The sequence below is a fragment of the Lagenorhynchus albirostris genome, chromosome 17, assembly GCF_949774975.1.
Source record: "Lagenorhynchus albirostris chromosome 17, mLagAlb1.1, whole genome shotgun sequence".
In the NCBI taxonomy this organism is placed as follows: domain Eukaryota; kingdom Metazoa; phylum Chordata; class Mammalia; order Artiodactyla; family Delphinidae; genus Lagenorhynchus; species Lagenorhynchus albirostris.
The window spans coordinates 35,952,107-35,974,481 of record NC_083111.1 but is presented as its reverse complement, the minus strand read 5'-3'; the positions used below and the strand labels follow the sequence as shown (position 1 = coordinate 35,974,481).

General features: G+C 37.9%; 1 protein-coding gene across 2 annotated transcripts in view; it reads right to left on the bottom strand.

The window, feature by feature from the left end:
• Positions 1-20,409, bottom strand: part of DECR1 (2,4-dienoyl-CoA reductase 1) — a 59,699-nt gene extending 39,290 nt beyond the window's left edge. For both annotated transcript variants that reach the window (XM_060127889.1, XM_060127890.1), the window contains exons 1-5: positions 20,331-20,409; positions 9,131-9,333; positions 7,509-7,566; positions 7,295-7,381; positions 6,180-6,327 (exon numbers count right to left, since the gene is read on the bottom strand). In XM_060127889.1, the coding sequence (XP_059983872.1) occupies positions 6,180-6,327; positions 7,295-7,381; positions 7,509-7,566; positions 9,131-9,333; positions 20,331-20,381 (547 nt within the window). In that variant the 5' untranslated portion in view covers positions 20,382-20,409. The remainder of the gene's footprint in view (positions 1-6,179; positions 6,328-7,294; positions 7,382-7,508; positions 7,567-9,130; positions 9,334-20,330) is intronic.
• Positions 20,410-22,375: the final 1,966 nt, after the last annotated feature.

Here is a 22,375-nt window from a genome sequence, read left to right as displayed (position 1 = left end):
AGGTATATACCCAAAAGAACTGATATCAAGACCTGGAAATGGTATCTGCACACGCATGTTCATTGCAGCATTATTCGCAATAGCAAATATATGGAAACAACGAAAGGCCCATCGACAGATAAAGAAAAAAAGAAAATTTGGTATACATATACAATGGAATATTATTAAGCCTTAATAGAAATTGTCATGTGCAACAACATGGATGAACCTGAAGGACATTATGCTAAGTGAAATAAGCCCATCACAGAAGGACAAATATTGCATGATTGCACTTATATAAGGTATCTAAAGAGGTAAAACTCATAGAAGAAGAAAGTAGAATGGTGGCTGCCAGGGCCTGGGGAGAAGGGGAAATGGGGGCTGTTCAATGACTATAAAGTTTCAGTTATGCAAGGTGAATAAGTTCTAGAGATCTGCAAAATCTCTTTAGGTACAAAATTGTGCCTAAATTTAGCAATACTGTATTGTGCACTTAAAATTTTTTATTAAGATAGTAGTTCTCACATAAGTGCTCTTAATGCACACACACAGAAGAAGGACATGAGAAACCTCATGGAGGCGATGGATATGTTTTATTACCTTGATTGAATGGTGGTTTCATGGGTATACACAAATGTATACATTAAATATGTACGGTTTTTTATACATCAATTATACCTCAATAAAGTTAATTTTAAAATACCATATGATCATCTCAAGAGAAGAAGAAAAAGCATTTGAGAAGATTAAACACCCATTTATGATAAAACTCTCAATAAAGTTGGTATAGAAGGAACATACTGCAACATAATAAAGGCCATACATGACAAGCCCATATCTAACATCATACTCAATGGGGAAAAACTGAAAACTATCCCTCTAAAATCAGGAACAAGGAAAGAATATCCACTCTTGTCACTCTTATTCAACATAGTATTGGAAGCCCCAGCCAGAGCAATTAGGCAAGAAAAAGAAATCAAAGGCATTTAAATTGGAAAGGAAGAAGAAAAATTGTCACTATTTGTGAATGATAAGATTTTATATAGAAAACCCTAAAGACTCCCCCAAATAGTATTAGAAATAGTAAAGAAATACAGTAAAGTTGAAAGGTACAAAATCAACATACAAAAAATTGGCTGTGTTTCTATACACCAACACTGAGCTAGCAGAAAGACAAATTTAAAAAACAATCCCATTTACAATCACAAAAAAAAGAATAAAATACCTAGGAATAAATTTAACCAAGGAGGTAAAAGACTCATACACTGAAAACTATAAGACATTGTTGAAAGAATGAAAACACAAATAAGTGAAAAGATATTCTGGGCTCGTGGGTTGGAAGAATTAACTTTGTTAAAATGTCCTTATTACCTAAAGCAATCTATAGATTCCATGCAATCCTTATCAAACTCCCAGGGAATTTTTTCATGAAAATAGAACAAAAGAATTCTAAGATTTATATTGAACCACAAAATACAGCAAATAGCCAACACACTACTGAGAAAAGAGAACAAAGCTGGAGGTATCACACTCCCTGATTTCAGACTAAATTACAAAGCTATAGTAATCAAAACAGCATGGTAATGAAAGAAAAAGAGATACACAGATCAAAGGAAAAGAAAGTAGAGCCCAGAAATAATACCATGTATATACAGACAATTAATATATGACAAAGAAGCAAAGAACATACAATGGAGAGAGGATAATCTCTCCAGTACTTGGTGTTGGGAAAACTGGACAGTCACTGACAGAAAATGAAACTAGACCACTATCTCACACCATACATAAAAATCAACTCAAAATAGATTAAAGATTGAATCTAAGACCCGAAACCACAAAATTCCTAGAAGAAAATAGGCAGTAAGCTCTTTAACATCAGTCTTAGCAATCTTTCTAGATATGTCTCCTCAGGCAAGGGAAACTAAAGCAAAAATAAACAAATGGGACTACATCAAACTAAAACGCTTCTGCACAGCAAAGGAAACAATCAACAAAATGAAAATACAAACTATTGAATGGAAGAAGATATGTGCAAATGATATATCCGATAAGAGGTTAACATCCAAAATATGTAAAGAGCTCATACAACTCAACAACAACAACAAAAAGCATTTAAAAAATGGGCAGAGGAGCTGAATAAACATTTTTCCAAAGAAGACTTATAGATGGTCAACAGGCACGTGAAAAGATGCTCAACATTGCTAATCATCAGGGAAATGTAAATCAAAACCACAATGAGATAGCACCTCACACCTATCAGAATGGCTATCATCAAAAAGACCATAAATAACAGACGTTGGTGAGGATACAGAATAAAGGGAACCCTAGTAAACTGTTAGTGGGAATATACACTGGTGTAGCCACTATGGAAAATAGTATAGAGGGTCCTGAAAAAATTAAGAATAGAACTACCATATTTTCCAGCTGTCCCACTTCTGGGTATTTCCAAAGAATACAGAAACACTAATTTGAAAAGATATATGAACCCCTGTGTTCATCATGGCATTATTTACAATAGCCAAGATATTAAAATAGCTAAGTGCCCATCAACAGTTGAATGGATAAAGATGTGATACACACACACACACACACACACACACACACACACACAGAAATACTACTCAGCCATAAAAAGATAAAATTTTCCCATTTGTGACAACACAGATGGACCTTGAGGGTATCATGCTAAGTGAAATAAGTTAGATGGAAAAAGACAAATACATATGATATCACTCATATGTGGACTATAAAAAACAAACACATGCACACACACACAAACAAAATAAATGAAAAAAACAAACAAAAACAAACACATAAATACAGAGAACAGAGTAGTGGTTACCAGGGGAAGGGGCAGGGAGGAATGGGTAAAGGGGATCAACTGTATGGTGATAGATGGAAACAAAATTTTTAGTGGTAAACACACTGTAGTGTAAGTAGAAGTAGAAATACTGCACACTTGAAACATTTATATATGTTATAAACCAATGTTACTTCAATAAAAAATAAATCTAGAATTTTTAAAATAATAAAGAGAAATAACTCAATAAAAAATGGATTAAAAACATAGATAGTGAGGATTAAGTAGAAATCGGCAAGAGGGAACATTTGGAGGCAACAGAAATGTTCTATGTCTTGGTTTGGTAATGGTTACCTAAGTGTATAAATTTACAAAACAATCAAAATTCTGTATCAATTTATATATAGAAGATCTGTGGATTTTACTATATATAAATGTTTCCTCCCATTTAGCAAACTAAAAATAATACATACATTAGAGCTACATTATGCATTGATTTACTCTTTCTTTAATCTATCTGTATTTCAGCATACAATAATCCTGCATTTCATACTGATTCTATACTGATATATGAAAATATTTTGTAAATTACAAAGCACTATTGTGGTATAAAGTATTATTAATGCTACTTAAATAATAATGCTACTTTAAGCAGTTAAAATAACCTCTTAAGAGTTTCAAGAGGTATCTCTTGCTTCTAGTGATCTCTAGGGTTTGATGGAAAAATTCAATATTTATCCTATCCATGTCCTTCATGACTAGTCTCTTAAATAAAACTCGGTATTATTCATTTAGTCTTTCCTCATTTCAAGTTCTCTCAATTCTTTAATAAATTTAGGTACTCTTTTCCACACTATTTACTAAAAATTTTAAATTTATACATGGCATCTTAGTGATGAATGAACCTCAGCATGATAATTTCAAATCCTCCCCAGAAAGGATCAGCCATGTATTTACTGACCTTTGTGGCTATAAGAGCACATTGGGCTAAGGTCTTTAGGAGTTTCCTAAATCTTTTATTTGTTCAAAATTGTTAGTTTTGCATCAGTGCTGCCTAGAAACATACTTTAACAGTGTCCCTCTAATTTTAACTTCTCTGCCCCTGCTAAGGCCACAGTTCTCCTGATCTTCAGGCATCTGCTAGTCCCTCTCTGAGTGCACCTCATCACCAATTCCTGTCCCCAGCAAGTGAGCATCTGGCTTCTAGTTGCTGGTGCCCTTATATTTTCTAGTCTGACTTCCCAGATACCTTACCTTGACCACCTTCCTAGATACCAGACCACCTAACATACTTCTGATCACAAATTATTACAGATTGCCTGCTCCCTGAACTGACTTCCGTATTTACCACGTTGACACACCTCAGAAGTCATTAGCACCTGAGTTCCTTGACTATCGCTCCAATACCAGAAAAGACCCTGTGCATTGTACTCTCCACAGCTCACTAATACAAGTCCTTAAAACCCTGTCAGGTTACAGCATCTATAACCGACAGGAATTTTGGAAGAATGAAAACTGGCTCCATCTTTTAAGAAGCCTTAGCTAATGTATTTTTAATGAAGCCCATAGAATTTTAACCAATGTGATGAATAAAAATAGATCAAAGTCTACGTTAAAATGAATGACAATAATGAGAAAAGAAGGGAGAGTCAGACAGAAATCAAGAGTAACACAGATGGGCAGGGGATGAAATAAAAGAGAAAAGGCAGAGAAACACCAAGTGATGAGAGAGACTGAAGAAAGAAACAAAAGCAAAAGTGAAGAGTTGACAGAGAGAGAGAAAGAGAGAGACAGACAGACGTACAGAGAGAAACAAATAGAGAAATGAGTAAGAGGTATGGAGAGAGGAAATCAGACAGAGGCAGAGTGAGAAGAGATAGAAGGATCCTAGAACAGAGAAGAGAGAGAAGTCAGCCCACACTTCTCTGTCTCCCTTCCCAATCATCCACCCCTTTAAAAAAAATCAAAAAAATTATGTAAATTCCAAATTTCAATCATATCCACTTTGTTGTAATGGGAATGAGTGACCTGGGGTTTCAATTTCAATGAGTGCATGGAGAAAAGATGGAAGTTATTAGCACATGTGTAGAAAAAAAGCTAGTGCCTCTCTAGCATCCTTCTGTCTGTTCCTACATCCTTTCTCAAGCTGATTTGAGAATTATCCACACTGTAAAGAAGAAGAAACTGAACCTAATGAGGCAAAGGCTTTGAACCAACAGAAGGAAACTGGTCGGCTCATGCCATTCCCCTCAAGCCCCAGAGGACATCCTTCAAGGAACACAAGGATTCTTCCTCCTTGTCCTGGTTCAGAATACTCTCCAACCTCTCTGAGAAAATGCCCCCATCCTTCAAGTCCCAACCACAACCTGCTCAGGGACAGTGTCTTAGTCACCTGTCATGTGGGCATGCAGCACAGGGCCTGGTACACAAAAGTCATCAGTAAGTTTCTGTTAAATGAATAAATGTACACTGGTTCTAGACATATATGTATATACCCACATAAGTAATTACAAATATATTCACTATTTATATTGTATGAACTTTTCTAAAGAAGTCTGTTCCTATAGTACTAAACAAAAATGTTCTAGTACATTCTAAATCTACTCTCCTTCCAGTTTTCTCATTGATGTCATCATCATCTAAACTATCCACTCCAGCTAAAAACTCTGTCACCTTATCAGTAAGGCCTATTGATCTTATCTTCTAAATATCTCCTAATTTATCCTCCATGCCATCTATCCTAACAAAAGGAAAATAAGACCCTCCTAAATGATCTCTCTAATCTTTTCTAGCCCTTACATTGTTCCCAGTAACCTTTCTAATCAAGTAACATTCTTTATGAGACACCTTCAAGAAAAAGCCATACGGAAATAATTCCCCATTTCCTCAAAATTAACATCAAATTCCCCATTTTGGTATTGGGAACTTTCCCAATTACATCCAACCCACCTCCCATAATCACCTCCCACTGATCTCCCTCCCCATCTGTAACCAGTCCCTAAACCCTTCTGCTTTTCCCACACCAAGCTTCTTCCCATGGACATTTACATTTCCTTTCCTTCCCCCTTCTCCATGTCTAGATCTTTGAAAATTCAGCTAAAATTGCATTCTGTTCCTCAATGATAATGAGGAACATGATAATCATCCCTAGGGAGAGTTATTTCTTTCTTTCTCTGGATTTCCAATGCACTTGAAACATAACATTTAATATAGCTTAGATCACAGCATATGGTAACTATTTAAGTGCATATGGTAACTATTTAAGTATCTTTCTTCCCCAATAGCTTATGAGTTGTACAAGAATAGACACTGTCATTGACGTTTTTACGTATCCCAGGGCTTAGCACAGAAACTGCACAAGTAGGAATCCAATAAACATGTAAAGAATAAATATACATACCTTTCTGTGCTTTGATTAGTTGCTTTCCAATTTCTAGTGTCACAAAGGCTGTGCCATTTAGAACTATGTCAGTTATGGTCTTCCAAGCATTAGGAGACAGTCTTTCAGTGGGAGAAATAAAATTCCCTGCTGCATTGTTTATCACAATCTAATAAATGATTAAGGCAAGTTACAGAAACTTAGATGAGGAAGAATATTTTCCCTAAAGGGCTTTTATTTTTGAAACTTATAAATCCAAATAATATAATAAAGCTAAAGTTCACAGTCTGCTATGAAAAAATACCATGAGATTTGGTTCAGTTTTACCTTTTTTGAGCCTGTGAAAATTCCCTATTATTATTTACCAAATTTTAGAGTTCTAATCCCCATCTCAAAATTAGGGTACAGTCTATTATTAAAAATATAAATATAGATTAAGTATATCTACCATGTGACTATACTTTATTTCAAGAAATCTTAATTAAAATGCCTTTAATTTCTGGTATCATTTTGGCTTAATTTAGCTAATGAAATTCTTGGTTGATGACCTGCTTCTTCAATATCAATAAAGATTCCAATATTATTATTCCACCAATAATGTAATACATTATCGGTTTGCCTGAAAATATCTTTAACATAGAAAAGTGCTCTCTTTGAGACTACTGGAAGAAATGGTTTCTTTCCAATATGTGAACCAAACAAAAGCAAAATACCCATGCATATCTCAGGTCTTACAAATCTGGAGGTTTTTTTGTAGGTTCCTTGTTTGTATTATTCTCCTCCACTGACAGAGATAATCAAGTTATTTAAAAAAAGCAAAGAGCATGAATCATTTAAATTAGATATTGTGCTCTTGGATAACAGCTCTTATTTCATAATCTTATTAAATAAAGTAAAATCGTTTTTTCTATATGATTGTAAATGTATTTTTTAAGTACTCCTGAAAGGAAATGGTGTAGCAGTCCACCTAATCTATTCCCTGGTTTAAACAGAGCTAGCTTTCTGCTAGCAATGGAAAATAGATGCTTCTTAACACAGCATTTGCTCACATCAATATTTTATTTCCTTAATACATCTTGGTAGGTGATATCAACATCAAAGGCCTCATACTTTCACCTCATCACCATTACACTTACATCAGGATGTCCTACGACTTTGATCAGCTCTGACACAGTGCTTTGCACCATACCAGGATCCCTCACATCACACTGAATTGCATGAACCTGCAAAATAACAAAGAGAAAAAAAGAACCCTACATTTTTTCAGACTTCCTAATCCATGAGTATGAGTAAATTACTTAAGCATGCTATAATTCCTAAATCTGATTTAAGTAACTGTTTTTAATGTACCTTATTTCCAGTTTGAGAAGATATTTGTTCTGCAGTTGCTTTCAGAACATCAATTTTTCTAGAAAAAAACACATGGTACTTTGCATGAGTTCTGAAATAACTTCATGTTATATTTTTCTTTTTAATTTCATAAATTAAAAAAGAGAATCTACAGCTTAATGACATGAATTTTTGAGACAATAGAAAAGCTATATCTACAAACAAGGTAGTTTGAATGCATTTATTTTCTAGAAGTTAAATTTAAGTAATTTTCATATATGTGACACTAATTTATTAAATTACTTCTAAGCCAGTTATTTTATATCTACTCATAGATTTTAAATTATTTCCTTAATTATATTCATTTCTATGTATTTCCTTGCCCAAGCCTGCTTGAGAAGGAAAATACATTCCTGGAATGATGTAAGCTTATGCTAAACTATAAAAAAACTATGTTATGTATAAAATCGACATTAGTAGATTTTAGATCAAATTGATGGGTCTGGACAACTATATATAGTCAAAATCTTATGCTCTTGAGAGAAACACAAAAAAATACACAATGTAAATTATGTAGTGTTATAAAAAAATAATATTTTAACACTCTTAAACACATTACAACATGAAACAAAATGTTCTGGCCAATTTGCATTAAAAACAACATCTGAAAGAAATTCCTTTTGCCCCCTGTAAATTACATAGTGACTTGTCATTCAGATTACTACTTAGCCTACCTAAGAATTGTACACTATTCAAAATTGGAAGAAGGGGTAGATTTTTTTGACCAGTCTCTAAACCTCTATACTTACATCGTTATAAGGTACTGGGACATGCCTAAATAAGAAATTCTTTCCACGTGGTCTCACCCTCCCTACATTCATCACAACAGCTGTTTTGAAATATCTGCCCATCTTATAGAAAATGGAAGCATTATATCCATTATCCTGGTACAAGGTTAACTATCCACTGAATCAGTAATTATAATCAATCTCACTGAAAACAAAGCAGCCTCAATATAGTACTTTTTAACTTCATATACAGAAAAAATTCTATCACTGAATTTGTGAAATATATATATATCATCAGTTCCATAATCAATCATTATTTCTATCACAATTTTTTTTTAATTATTCTATTTATTTTTGGCTGCATTGGGTCTTCATTTCTGTGTGCGGACTTTCTCTAGTTGCAGCAAGCCGGGGCTACTTTTCGTTGCGGTGCACGGGCTTCTCATTGCTGTGGCTTCTCTTGTTGCAGAGCATGGGCTCTAGGTGCATGGGCTTCAGTAGTTGTGACACGCAGTCTTCAGTAGCTGTGGCTCGTGGGCTCTAGCGCACAGGCTCAGTAGTGTGGCGCTCGGGCTTAGTTGCTCTGTGGCATGTGGGACCTTCCCAGACCAGGGCTCGAACCCGTGTCCCCTGCATTGGCAGGCGGATTCTTAACCACTGTGCCACAAGGGAAGCCCTATCATCACAAATTATAACTGACTTTTTCCAAGGAGATTTAGTTAAATAATCTAAACGATATTTCATAGAAGATTACGACGCAAATCAAACAACTCTGGCAAATAGTGTTTTCAATATTGTGGCACAGAATTATTCATCAATAGACTCTTGCCAGGCAACTTGCTGAGACTGACTTACCGGCTGGCTATCACACACTGCGCACCTAGGCTGGACAGATGAGTTGTCATTCCTTTACCAAGGCCAGTACCTCCCCCAGTAATGAATGCTACTTTTCCTTGAAAACTATTTGGTGGTAGCATCACTTTTTGAAAGGGTGGAAAGAATTTAGACTGAAAACCTTCATTGTTTTGATATAATATTTTTGTTCCATACCTAAAAAACTAAAAGAAAAAAAATGAATTGAAATTTGCATACTTATATTCCCACAAAAGATATGAGTTTTTTTAAACATACTCTTTAATATTAATCAAATTCTTAGATTAACACAAACTCACTGTAAACATATTGGTACTGTATTTAATCAATTTTTATTCTTTTTCTGTTGGAATGTTAAGTAACATAGAGTGGTTAAAAGCATGGGCTTTGGAGCTAGACTACAGAGGGCAGAATTTTCTCCCTAGTCATGTAACCTTCAGCAAGTTATTTAACCTCTTTTTGCCTCAGTTTCTTCTATAAATGGAGATAATAACAGAACCTTCCTCATAGGACATTATAACGATTTCATGAGTTAATATGAATAATAAACCTAGAAAATTGTGTAGCACACAGAAAGCACTCTATAAATGCTAGCATTATTAGTTTATGTGTTTAGCTTAAATTTAACTTCAAAAAAACTTACATAAAGCATTTTTGTCTTTTAACAAGAATAATTTGGATAAAAATCACATTCCATCTTTGAATCACTGAAGAAAATTATAAAAAGTCCTTTATAAGATTTATTAAATCAAATGCCTCTTCCCATGTTGTCTTCTGGATAATAAATTTGGAACAGATAAAAATATTTGTTATATTTAAAATGGGGGGATAAAATCAAACCATTTTCAACTGAAAACTATTTATACTGCCCTATCTTATATTTTACAGCTTACTCTCATATTACTTGTCAAAATCACTGCTATTCTCTCACTTTTAATTATGAAAACAAACTTTTAAGTGTTAACCATAATAACAAACAATAAAGAGCTAATATTCATTAAGTGTTTACCATTTATCAGGATTAGAAACTAATCTTCACCACTCCATGAGATAGGCATTATTTTTACCCCATTGTTCAGGAGGGGCCCAGAAAAGTTAAGTACGTCGCCCAACTTGCAAAACCAAGATTATGACGACCTTGTATACTGCCTCCCTCTACTCACTGAGCTCCTACTGAGTTTAATGTTCACACCAGTTGGGTATCTGATATTCCCCATCAGGTTATGGTTATAAGATTAAAACTCCAGAATCGATAATTTCCTGCTAGAGCATTCTTGTAAGTTAAATGGGCTGCCATTAGTTGTTCTGAGATATCTAAAATTTACCCTAAGGAAATAGAAATGTTGTCACTGATTTAGGATAAGGCTATTCATCAACTAGAAATTGAACAAGAAAATGCTTATATGATGTTAAGTAAAAAAAGAAATATACAGGATGTTCTTAACTATAAATATATACTTAGAATAAAGACTAGAAGAAAATAACAACAGTTAGTAGTAGATTCAATATTAACCATGTGCCAGGTCTATGAAGGACTTTCAACAACCCTATAAGGTAAATTCTATTGTTACTCCCATTTTATAGATGAGAAAACTGAAGCACAGAAAGGTCAAGTAACTAACTTTTAAAGACAAATAATAAGTAGTAAAGACTCAAATCGAAGATGTGTCTGACTTCAGAGTCCATTCATTACCTTTCACAGTTACTATGTATGTCTAGGTGATGGGATAATGGAAGATTATTTGTTCTTTTTGTTAGTTTGATTGGTTCTTAGTAATTTCAAAATCTATTCAATAAATATGATTTGATTTTTTAACCAGGGAAAAAAGTTAGTGAAAGATAAAATTTGAAAACATGTATAAAATAATTGTGAAAGATAAATTTGCAAATCTGGTAATCCTCCATGCCAGTCATTATATTTCATTTACCTTCGTGTTGACAAAGCATTTTTTGGTACCCTTTTGCCAAAGCATGATAATCCAAGAAACTTACAATAATCTTTCTCTGCATAAATGGCAGTTTTACTTAAGGCTGCCACCAACTCCAGAACTATTACATTAAGATGATGAATCAGGAAATTTGCACAAGTAGGCTGGTGAGTTTATCGTTACCTAGTAATAAAGAAAAAATGTGTCCTAATTTCCCAAAAGCACTAAGATGAATTTTTATTTATTTAGTATTGATTTGTATAGGGAATTTTATCTGGTACTTTATGAAAGATAAATTAAGCAAGATATTTGCATATAAACTTTCTTTTCTTATTATTTTAAAACATTTTCTCAACCTCATAGAGGAAAGGTTATAAAGGTAAAAATAATCACATTTGAAATAAAAATTCCTAATAAGTGTCTACAATGTAACAGGTTACAACATAGCATAACAAACCCTTGTAAAGGGTTTGTTCTGATTTGGGAATTTGCTTGTATGAAAAAGTATTAGAGATAAACATGATATTATGATTATTGTGTTAACTCATTTTATTTATCTTTAGCATGTTTTTACTGAGCATTTGCTATGCTCCAGACACTGTTCTAGGCAATGGCAATACAGCAGTGAGCAAAACAGATACAATATTCTACCCTAAGAGAGATTATATTTGGGGGGGAGGGAAGATAAATTAAGTGAAATATAGAGTATATTAAAAGCTAATATGTTGCTGTGGGGAAAGATAAGGCATAGAATATGGGTAGTGTGTTGCTATTTTAAATAGAGTGGTCAGCAAAGGTCTCACCGAGGTGACATCTGAGCAAAGACCTAAAGGGAGTGAGGGGATGAGTTGCACGGTCCTTTCAGGCAGAGGGAAAACTAAAAGCAAAGGCCCTGAGAAGGAAGCATGCCTAGCACATTAGAAAGAATCAGAGGGTGAGTGTGGCTGAAGTAGAAGGAGGGAAGAGAAAGAGGGACAAGAGGTGAAGTCAATGAGGTAAAGGGGACTGGATCACACAGGCTGAGTCAACCACTTACAATTATACTCAAGTCAAGTGGGAAACTCTCCAAAGTTTTGAGCAGTGGATTGACATGAGCTGCCTTAAGTTTTTAGAGAATTGTTCTGGCTACTAAGTTGAGAATGGAATGTAGGAGGCAAGACTGGAAGCAGGGAGAGTAAGTATAATGTTTTTATGCCAAGCCAGGCAAGAGATGATGATTTAGACTGGATGCCATCACAGAAGGGGTAAGAAGTTAGCAAATAAAATTACTTGCAGATGGGAAGGTCCCAGAAAATGAGGATATAGTGAATTACTATTGTACCTAATATTGCCTAATCAAATTATTTCTTCTTGCCTCAAAGTCCAACCTCAGCAACACATTGACCTATTTCACTAAAAGCAGACAAAGAGGTCTCTCCCTTTGATCAAGGCCATTTGGCAGATAGAGCCTTTTCCACTTCTCTCATCTTCACCTCAATACCTCTGCTACTTTTTGCATTGCCTTTGTGTTTTGGAAAGAATAAGATTTAACTGTGAGCTAGAAGGAAATAGATATGAGTCAGACAAAAGGCATTAGTCTAAGTGAGAAATAATGAGGACAGCAGAAATCAAGACAACATTTACCACACATATTTAACATGTTGATTAGCCTGAACTCAGAAGCCAACCAACTGGAAATGGTGAGCAAGGGAAGAGCTGAAGATGACAGAGTTTTCTAGTTTAAATAGCTGCATGTGGAGTGATGCTGTTACTGAAATGACTGGGCTGACACGAAAAGATTCAAGGTGGAGAACTGAAGATAACCAGTTCTGTATTAGAAATGCTCCACCTGGGATGCCTGTGGACTATTCCGGTGGAGATATCTAATCTGTAGTTGGAAATACAATTTTGAAGCACAGAGAATAAAATAAATCAGGGCTAAAGCTAAACAGCAACATCATTTCACAAACTGTGAAAGCCTACAGTTCTATCACTGTTTTAGATGCAATGCAATGTGGGAGTTTCCCCATGCTGGAAGGGATCAAAGTATAGCTGTCCCCTTACTCTTTTTTTTTTTTAAACATCTTTATTGGAGTATAATTGCTTTACAATGGTATGTTAGTTTCAGCTTCACAACAAAATGAATCAGTTATATATATACATATGTTCCCATATCTCTTCCCGCTTGCGTCTCCCTCCCTCCCACCCTCCCTATCCCACCCCTCCAGGCGGTCACAAAGCACCGAGCTGATCTCCCTGTGCTATGCGGCTGCTTCCCACTAGCTATCTACCTTACGTTTGGTAGTGTATATATGTCCATGCCTCTTTATCGCTTTGTCACCGTTTACCCTTCCCCCTCCCCATAGCCTCAAGTCCATTCTCTAGTAAGTCTGTGTCTTTATTCCTGTTTCACCCCTAGGTTTTTCATGACTTTTTTTTTCTTTCTTAAATTCCATATATATGTGTTAGCATATGGTATTTGTCTCTCTCTTTCTGACTTACTTCACTCTGTATGACAGACTCTAGTTCTATCCACCTCATTACAAATAGCTCAATTTCGTCTCTTTTTATGGCTGAGTAATATTCCATTGTATATATGTGCCACATCTTCTTTATCCATTCATCCGATGATGGACACTTAGGTTGTTTCCATCTCTGGGCTATTGTAAATAGAGCTGCAATGAACATTTTGGTACATGACTCTTTTTGAATTATGGTTTTCTCAGGGTATATGCCCAGTAGTGGGATTGCTGGGTCATATGGTAGTTCTATTTGTAGCTTTTTAAGGAACCTCCATACTGTTCTCCACAGTGGCTGTATCAATTTACATTCCCACCAACAGTGTAAGAGGGTTCCCTTTTCTCCACACCCTCTCCAGCATTTATTGTTTGTAGATTTTTTGATGATGGCCATTCTGACTGGTGTGAGATGATATCTCATTGTAGTTTTGATTTGCATTTCTCTAATGATTAGTGATGTTGAGCATTATTTCATGTGTTTGTTGGCACTCTGTATATCTTCTTTGGAGAAATGTCTATTTAGGTCTTCTGCCCATTTGGATTGGGTTGTTTGTTTTTTTGTTATTAAGCTGCATAAGCTGCTTATGTCCCCTTACTCTTAACTTACTTATACTTACACAGGCATTTCTAATCTTAAAGTAAGTTATCATCTTAGGAAGAGACTATAGGACAGCTAAGATTGATTATTTTCTACCTGGAATTTTCTTTAAGAAGTAAGGGTTGCCAAACACCAATGAAATGCCTTCTAATATGAGCTCTAGGAAACCCTGGCTAACTTTAGAATTCCCCTCCTTTTTTTGATGTGCTTTATAATGACCTGTGGGGAATAATCTGAGATCTAGATTTTTTTTAACATTACGAAGTTAGCTTTATAGTTTTGGAAGGGAGTTTGTTTTGAAATTTCTTCACATTAATATTTGAGCTCTGAGGCTCAAATTCATCGATGTGATTCCCTCTAGTGACTCCTTCACATCCTCTTTCTCTTCACCTAATATATTCCATCCCTCTCCAAGTCCCATGTATTTTACCTCCCCAGTCAGTATCTTTACTCTCCGTCCACTGCCTGAGTTCAAAGGTCCCTATCTTCCATCATTCACAAATACTAAGGGCCTATGCTACATCATCCATTATGTGGTCTCTGTCCTCCAGTCTCCCTTTACTCCAACATATCTGCAATGCTGCGCTCCAGAGTACTGCAAACCTGCTCATGGTACTTCTACCCTTAAGATCCTTCAGTGACTCCCTGTATAAAGTCCAGATTCCTTAGCTTCACCCAGCACAGCAAGTCATTACGACCTGGCTCTTGTCCATCTCTCCAGCCTCATCTCCCTCTGCTTTTCCACCTTGAAATTTATACTCAAAAAAACAAAATATGCAGGGTTCCCCAAACACAAATTGTTTCCACCTCTCTACCTTTATACAAATTGATCCCCACCAAAAAAAAAAACAACAACAACAACAAATTGATCCCCACCATCACTCAACATTCATCATTCAAGGCTGAGGCTTCCCTAAAACTCCCAACAGAATTATCATTCTCACCGCCATCTCTGTAACTTAATCAAATTATCTGTATACCAGCTTGGAAGTCCTAGAGGCCCTTTAACATGTTCAAGATATATCACTTACCCCTCTCTTCCCTCTGGCTCCTTCTCATAAATGCTCTCTCTCAGACAGTAACATTTCCCTTAGCTCAGGGGTCAAAAATAGAAATCTGGGCTTCATCTCACATCACATACCCAAACCACTAAGTTCGGTTCATTTTAGTCCTAAATAGCTCCAACAACCGCCCTTAGTTCTGACCCTTATCACTTATACTTGCACTCTAGTATCCCCATCTCAAGTCTCACCTGATGATAATACTTTCCTGCTCACAACTCCGATGGTGCCATTCACTTCCTCAGCATGGCCCAATCTTCCTTCCTCACCCCCTACCACCAATCACCAAGACCTCTCAATATATCTCTTAAATATCACCAGACTTCAAGTTTCTCATGTACTGCCATTCCTTAGTTGAAGCCACCATGGCCTCTCATCTGGAGAGAAGATTACCCAGGTTGCCTTCATTCTCACCCCTATTCCCAGGTCTTCAGGACAAAGCTCTCACTCCTTAATGTGGCTCACAGGCTGCTCCCTAGCCTGTCTCTCACCACCTGCCTCCTTACTTGCTACCTATAATCTAGTCTGGGCCTTCACATAGGCCACTCTCCTGCCTAGAACTTTCTTACTCTTACTCCTCCCCCTGACTAACTTCTACTAATCCTTCAGGTCCCAGCTTATATGTAAAACCCAAAAATTATACTCCTTAAAGTGACTTTTTAAATTTATTTATTTTATTTATTTTACTTTTGGCTGCATTGGGTCTTCATTGCTGCACACGGGCTTTCTCTAGTTGCGGCAAGCGGGGTCTACTCTTTGGTGCAGTGCATGGGCTTCTCGTTGCGGTGGCTTTTCTTGATGCAGAGCACGGGCTCTAGGTGCGTGGGCTTCAGTAGTTGTGGCTCACGGGCTCTAGAGCACAGGCTCAGTAGTTGTGGCGCACGGGCTTAGCTGCTGGGCTTAGTTGCTCCGTGGCATGTGCAATTTTCCCAGACCAGGGCTCAAACCTGTGTTCCCTCCATTGGCAGGTAGATTCTTAACCACTGCGCCACCAGGGAAGCCCCTATACTCCTTAAAACTGTACACTTCTCCCACTGTGGATGGGAAATGTTTCTTCCCTAATCCTGATGTTTCATTTCCCTCCAGGAGGGGAGCTGAGTTAAACTCCAGGCTTCTTTTTGCCCCCTTAGTCACCCTGTCCCCCTGGAAATGGTTTATCTGACCAGCAAATTTTGAGAGAATAATTGGGCATGAGTAGTCCTTCTTAAACCTTCTCCCTCTTGGGAGCTAGCTGCCCTCAGAAAGCAAATGTTCCTCCTCAGATGATAAGTCTGCCTAATTCAGGAAATCCAGTTAGCACTGGCTCTAAAATCAAACTGTAACAAGTGGTACTTTGGCCTCCATCTTTACTCTGGTTTTTCAGATGGGAGAAGAGGGATGCTATTTATTTGTACCCCCTCTAAGATCAAGAACACTCATCACGGGCTTCCCTGGTGGCGCAGTGGTTGAGAATCCGCCTGCCAATGCGGGGGACACGGGTTCGTGCCCCGGTCCGGGAAGATCCCACATGCCGCAGAGCGGCTGGGCCCGTGAGCCATGGCCGCTGAGCCTGCGCGTCCGGAGCCTGTGCTCCGCAACGGGAGAGGCCACAACAGTGAGAGGCCCGCATACCGCAAAAAAATAACACATACCATAATAAACTATAATGTTACTAGATTCTTAAGCTTCCTGAGAGCAGGAATCAGCTCTTTTTCTCATGCTCATATCCCTAGTACAGTGCCTAACATATAGTAAATGCTCAATTTGCCACATAAATAAGTGAAGCCCACCATGCCCTGGTCCCCCAGCAACCTGTCCCGTCTCATCTCCATGAACTTCTCTCTGACTCCAATACTTTGCAAAGTCCACAATGCCAAAACACTTGAATTTTTAAAAATAGGTCATGCTCCTTCACTTCTTGATACATGCTATTCCTTACATCGAGATTACCTTTGGGATCCTGTACACTGCAACTCCTTCAAAAGTGAGCTCTAGGAGCCCACCTCCTCCATGAAGCCTTCCCTGCCTCCTCTAGGCACACACTGCTTTGTTCATATATGCATTCTAATAAACATCTGCATTTTCACAGTCTGTTGATGTCTGATGATGACCCACTAGAATATCATTTTTCAGACATATTCTGAATGAGGATCTAGTAAGAAATATGCCTTATACACAACACAGTACATGCATTCAGTCATGTGACAGATATTCCATATTTACTCTGTGCTATGAACTACTCTAGAGCTGGGCATACAGCCCAGGTGAACAAATCACATGAAAACCCTTGCCTCCAGGAAGCTTATATTCTGAAATTCTGAGATGGGTAAAGAAAGATTTCTTAGGCTTTCTGGATAGAAAAATGAAAGAGAGAAAAAAAAGAAAGAAAAGGAAAGGAAAGGAAAGAAAGGGGGAGAGAGGGAGGGAGGAAGGAAAGAAAGAAAACTCAAAACACAAACAAGAGGAAAAAAAAAACAGCTGGCCTTACACTTCTTCTTGACAATAATCAGCATCAGAAAACAATGAAACAATGTTGATGAAGTTCAATGGGAAAAATAAATGTGATACATCCAAGCAAAATTATGCCTATCTACCCATCCTTTTACCAGCACAAACAAGATGCCTGGAATGATGTTAGCCAAATGTTAACCCCAGTTATTTCTGGGTGGCCAGTTTGGGAACATGTGTTACTTTGCTTGTTTTAATTTAACTATATTACTTGAATTCATATTGGCCAGGTATCATTTTTATAAAAATAGTAGTTATTACTCTTGATTAAAAAAAGGAAAAAGAAAAAGAAAAAGCAATGTGCACCACAGATACAAAGAATGAATTTATGAAAGGAAGAACAGTAAATTTAAAAAAAAAAGTTTCACGAAGTAAACTTAACCTTACTACATTAGGTTTTCTACTCTATTCCACTTTATTTTCTACTCCATTCCACTTTATTTTTCTTAAACTCATTTTGTTCCACTAAATTATTTCAAGGTCCACTCATGAGTTATTATCCATAACTTGAAAAATACACAAGAGGCTATTAGCTCAAGGACAGTAGAGATACTCTTCAAGTAAGGATCGCCAAAGAACGCCCAACACTTTGTAGGCACTTAATTAGCATTTCTTGATAAACTACTGAATGAGTGAATGTTTTCCTCATTAAAACTGAAAGCGGGACTTCCCTGGTGGCGCAGTGGTTAAGAATCGCCTGCCAAGGCAGGGGACACGGGTTTGAGCCCTGATCCGGGAAGATGCCACGTGCCATGGAGCAACTAAGCCCGTGTGCCACAACTACTGAGCCTGCACTCCAGAGCCCACGAGCCACAACTACTGAGCCCATGTGCCACAATTACCGAAGCCTGTGTGCCTAGAGCCTGTGCTCCGCAAAAAGAGAAGCCAGTGCAATGAGAAGCCCTCACACCGCAACAAAGACCCAACGCAGTCATAAATAAATAAATAAATTTATTTTTAAAAAAACTGAGAGCAAGTTTCATACTTTTTTTTTAACCTTTGCATCCCCAGGGTAGGCACAGAGCCAGTTCTCATTAAACGCTGCACTGAACTGAACCCTACTAGTTAACAGCACAATACAGCACTTCATAAATAGGATGTATGACAAATGAAACATTTCTCAGTTTCTTGGTAACTAAAATATTCAAATCAGGGGCTTTCACTGAAAAAACCTGTATTTGCTCACAGAAACATTATGCTGCCTGGAACAATCTCCCACTTAACAGATGTGAAGACTTTTCCTTTCCCAGTAATTCACACCCAAGCCTGCATGTGCCAGGAAGGAGAGAAACACCACCTACAAGGGCCTCCCTTACCTTCAAACCCCCATCCTCAAAACTTCCATTTTTCTTAAGCAAAGGAATTTCACAACTGTCAGATTACAGTTAATTTTTAAATGAGTTCATTTTCTCCCTCTCATACTGTATTGTCTAATGGTGTCAGAAGAGCTGGGATAGTCTGTGTGACCTTATTACTACAAGCCTAATGATTTGTGTTTTTAAAAAAAAATTCTCTGAAGACTTTTATTCTTCACAGTCTTTGTAGGATTCAAATGAGAGAGTTCTTTAAGAAGGGATCTGAAAATGTAGCTTTCTTTTACAATAACCTATAACCTAAATCTTTATAAGAGAAAACAGTATCAACAAAACCCTAGCCTTGAACAAATTTCACTTTTTAAAAGGTAGTTCTTTCTTACTTCAGAGACTCATTATACCATTTCCTTGTGTTCAACATTTGCAATTTGTCCATGTTTTTCAAAAAAGAAAACCATGGCTGCCCATTCTAACTGAAAAAAAAGTTTTCTCACAGTTGGCAGATTAATTTTTCTACCTGGCTAAGGAAATTGTGAACTCTGGTTTCGTTTAGTTTAGCTCACTAAGATTTTTTTTTTTAATTTAGTTGGGGGAAGGGGCTGTCTTGGATATGGCTTTTTTATTTTCCTTTCTCTTTCTTCCCCCCTCCAGCTGTCTTCTCTTGCACACTTTATTCTGATTATTGGTCTAGTGGAGAGATGTTGACAAAACAAAACAAAATTATGAGGGTGAAAGTGGTGGAAGCCAGCCTGAGATGCAGCTCGCCCAGCATTATCTCTAGGAAGGGAAGTTTTTTATGTGAATATATTTGTATTAATGTTTAACTGGACTAACAATTGAAAGAATTCCTTCATTAAAAAATAAAAAACTACAGATAAGGCCAATGCTCCGGCTGGGCCCCACTCCCCACCCCGTCCCTCTCCCACTCCTCTAAAGGCCGGTGTGTACAGTGACCTCTCTTTCTACTTACACACAACTTTGAAACTACTAGGAATGGGAACCAGTGAGAACCACGGCGTGCCCTCTCCACCCCCATCCCCACCCCAAACACAAACATACACCAGGACTTCCTCCGACAGCAACCCAAGGCGACCTTCCCACTTCATCCCAGTCCCTGGGTTCCCGCTCCTCGCGAGATTCCCCAGAAACCCCAGTCCTCTGTCCTCTCTCCGCGAGATACCCTGTCCTCGCTCCTAGCGCCCCGGTAACGCGAGTCCACGCTCTGCGCTTCGCTCCGCTAGTCCCCCGGACAGGGCGTCTGCGGGGAGAGCCCTTGGCCCTTGCAGCACCGCCTTACCCGCCGAGGACCGCGGCCCCAAACAAAGAGGACACGGCTTAGCAGCGCCATGTAGAGCCTCCCAACTTCTGGCCGGAAATGCAGGGGGCGGGCCAGAAATCCTAGAGCTATGGGGGCTGGACTGGGAGCGGGCGGGCCCTGGAGGCCGAGGCGCCTGGCGCCTTTTCACCCGGGTCTGAACCCCAGGGCGCTGCCTCGCTTGGCCTCTCTCACGCTTTTTCTTGCTGTCTTTCCCTTTGTTGTCCCGATTGTTTTTTATAGGGCTGGTAATGGCGGTTTATATGTCCTTGTGTTGGTGGACGAATTACTGTGCCAGAAAAGTTTTAAGACTGCAGAAACAAAAGGCATGTATACACTGCCGGAGTGCTAATGCCTTTTCAGTAATTTATGTCTATTCCTGAAGTGCATGTTTAAGTCCAAGCTGAACCACACATCATCAGAATAATAATATATTTAAGACAGCCTCCATATTCCTAAGGGGAAGTGGCTGAAATTTAATAAAATTTGCAGATTCCGGGCAGCTTTGATGTTTCCAAGGACACATCGACTTTTATCTTTTTGCCGAGAGACAGCGGGGCTCTGACCCTCCTGCTTTTGCTTTTTCTCTCTAAGGGATTAATAATATTCACTTCAGAATTAAGGGCAGATCTCTGGTTTATCATTCTTCATCTTAATGTAATGTACCTGTTGACATCCTGCATAAGCACAGATCACATTTCTTCCTCACTTCTAAAATGTGAATATAATTCATACCTAACTCAAGATTATTGTTAAGATTAAAAGAGGATGCTTGTGAAGCCCTAACTTCAGACTGGTGACTGGTATGTGACATTGAGAGTTTACTAAGTGCCTTGCATTTTCTAAGTGCTGAGAAATTTAAAAAGCAGACCAGGACTGGACTTTCAGAACCTGGCCTGGCATTCACAGGTAGACCATGCTAATCTGTTAGACATAAACCATCTCACAGAATACCAACCTCAGACAAGTTTACTCTGAGATCAGAAAGTGAGACAAAGCAAGTCCACTTCACAATTTTGTGTAAGCACAGACAAAAACAAGTTTCCGGTTGTCACCCACAAGTACCTGACAACCCAGCTCTTGGCCCAGATGAGTGGCTATTTCTTTACCAGTTGCAACTTTAACTTCATTTTAGTCTCCCCTCACTATAGGTAAGATTTATTGAGATCCTCCTTCATAGAATGGCCTGTGCTTTCTGACAGTATCCAATCCCACTTCCTTGGACCATCTCCCAAACCATCCAAGTCCAAATACTATAATAGGTCCTTTCTGACACACTTTTTCAGAGACACCCCATGATATCCCATGGTGTGTGTCCTACCTTGATGCAAAAAAATAAATAAACCCAACTGGTTCAACTGTAGATGTGTCCCTGGTGGTCTTTGGCTGGAGGGCATTGACGGTGCCCTTACAGTATTAACTCATTGTCTCAGTTTGGGTTCCTCCAAAGCAGATCCTGAGAAGAGGATCCACTACAAGTGACTCACTGGGAAACTTTGGAATACCAGTAAGAAAGGGAGGCAGACAATACAGGGTGAGTTATCCAGTTAACTAACAATGTGGGCAGTTAGACCAATGCCACAGGGAAACTCTGGGAGAAGATGGAGAGCACCTGCTGCTATGAAGTGAATATCTGTGTTCCCCCAAAATTCATATGTTGAAATTATGACCCCCAAAGCGATGGTATTACAATGAGAAGTCAGCAGTTGCAAACCAGAAGGGGACTCTCTGTTGGCACACTGATCTTGGACTTCCAGCCTCCAGAGCTGCGAGCAATACATTTCTGTTGCTTATAAACCACCCAGTCAATGGTATTTTGTTATAGCAGCATGAACGGACTAACACACATACCTCAGAGAAAGCCCACCTTCTCATGATCTTGAGAGTGAAGGAAAAGAACAGGACTCTAAGGATGACTAAGGTTGAATTTCCCACAATCATGGATGGATGGATGAGGACTAAGAATGGGACTTAAATAAAATAAAATGATATTTCTTTCACTCCTGAATATGGGGTTGAAAATTCAT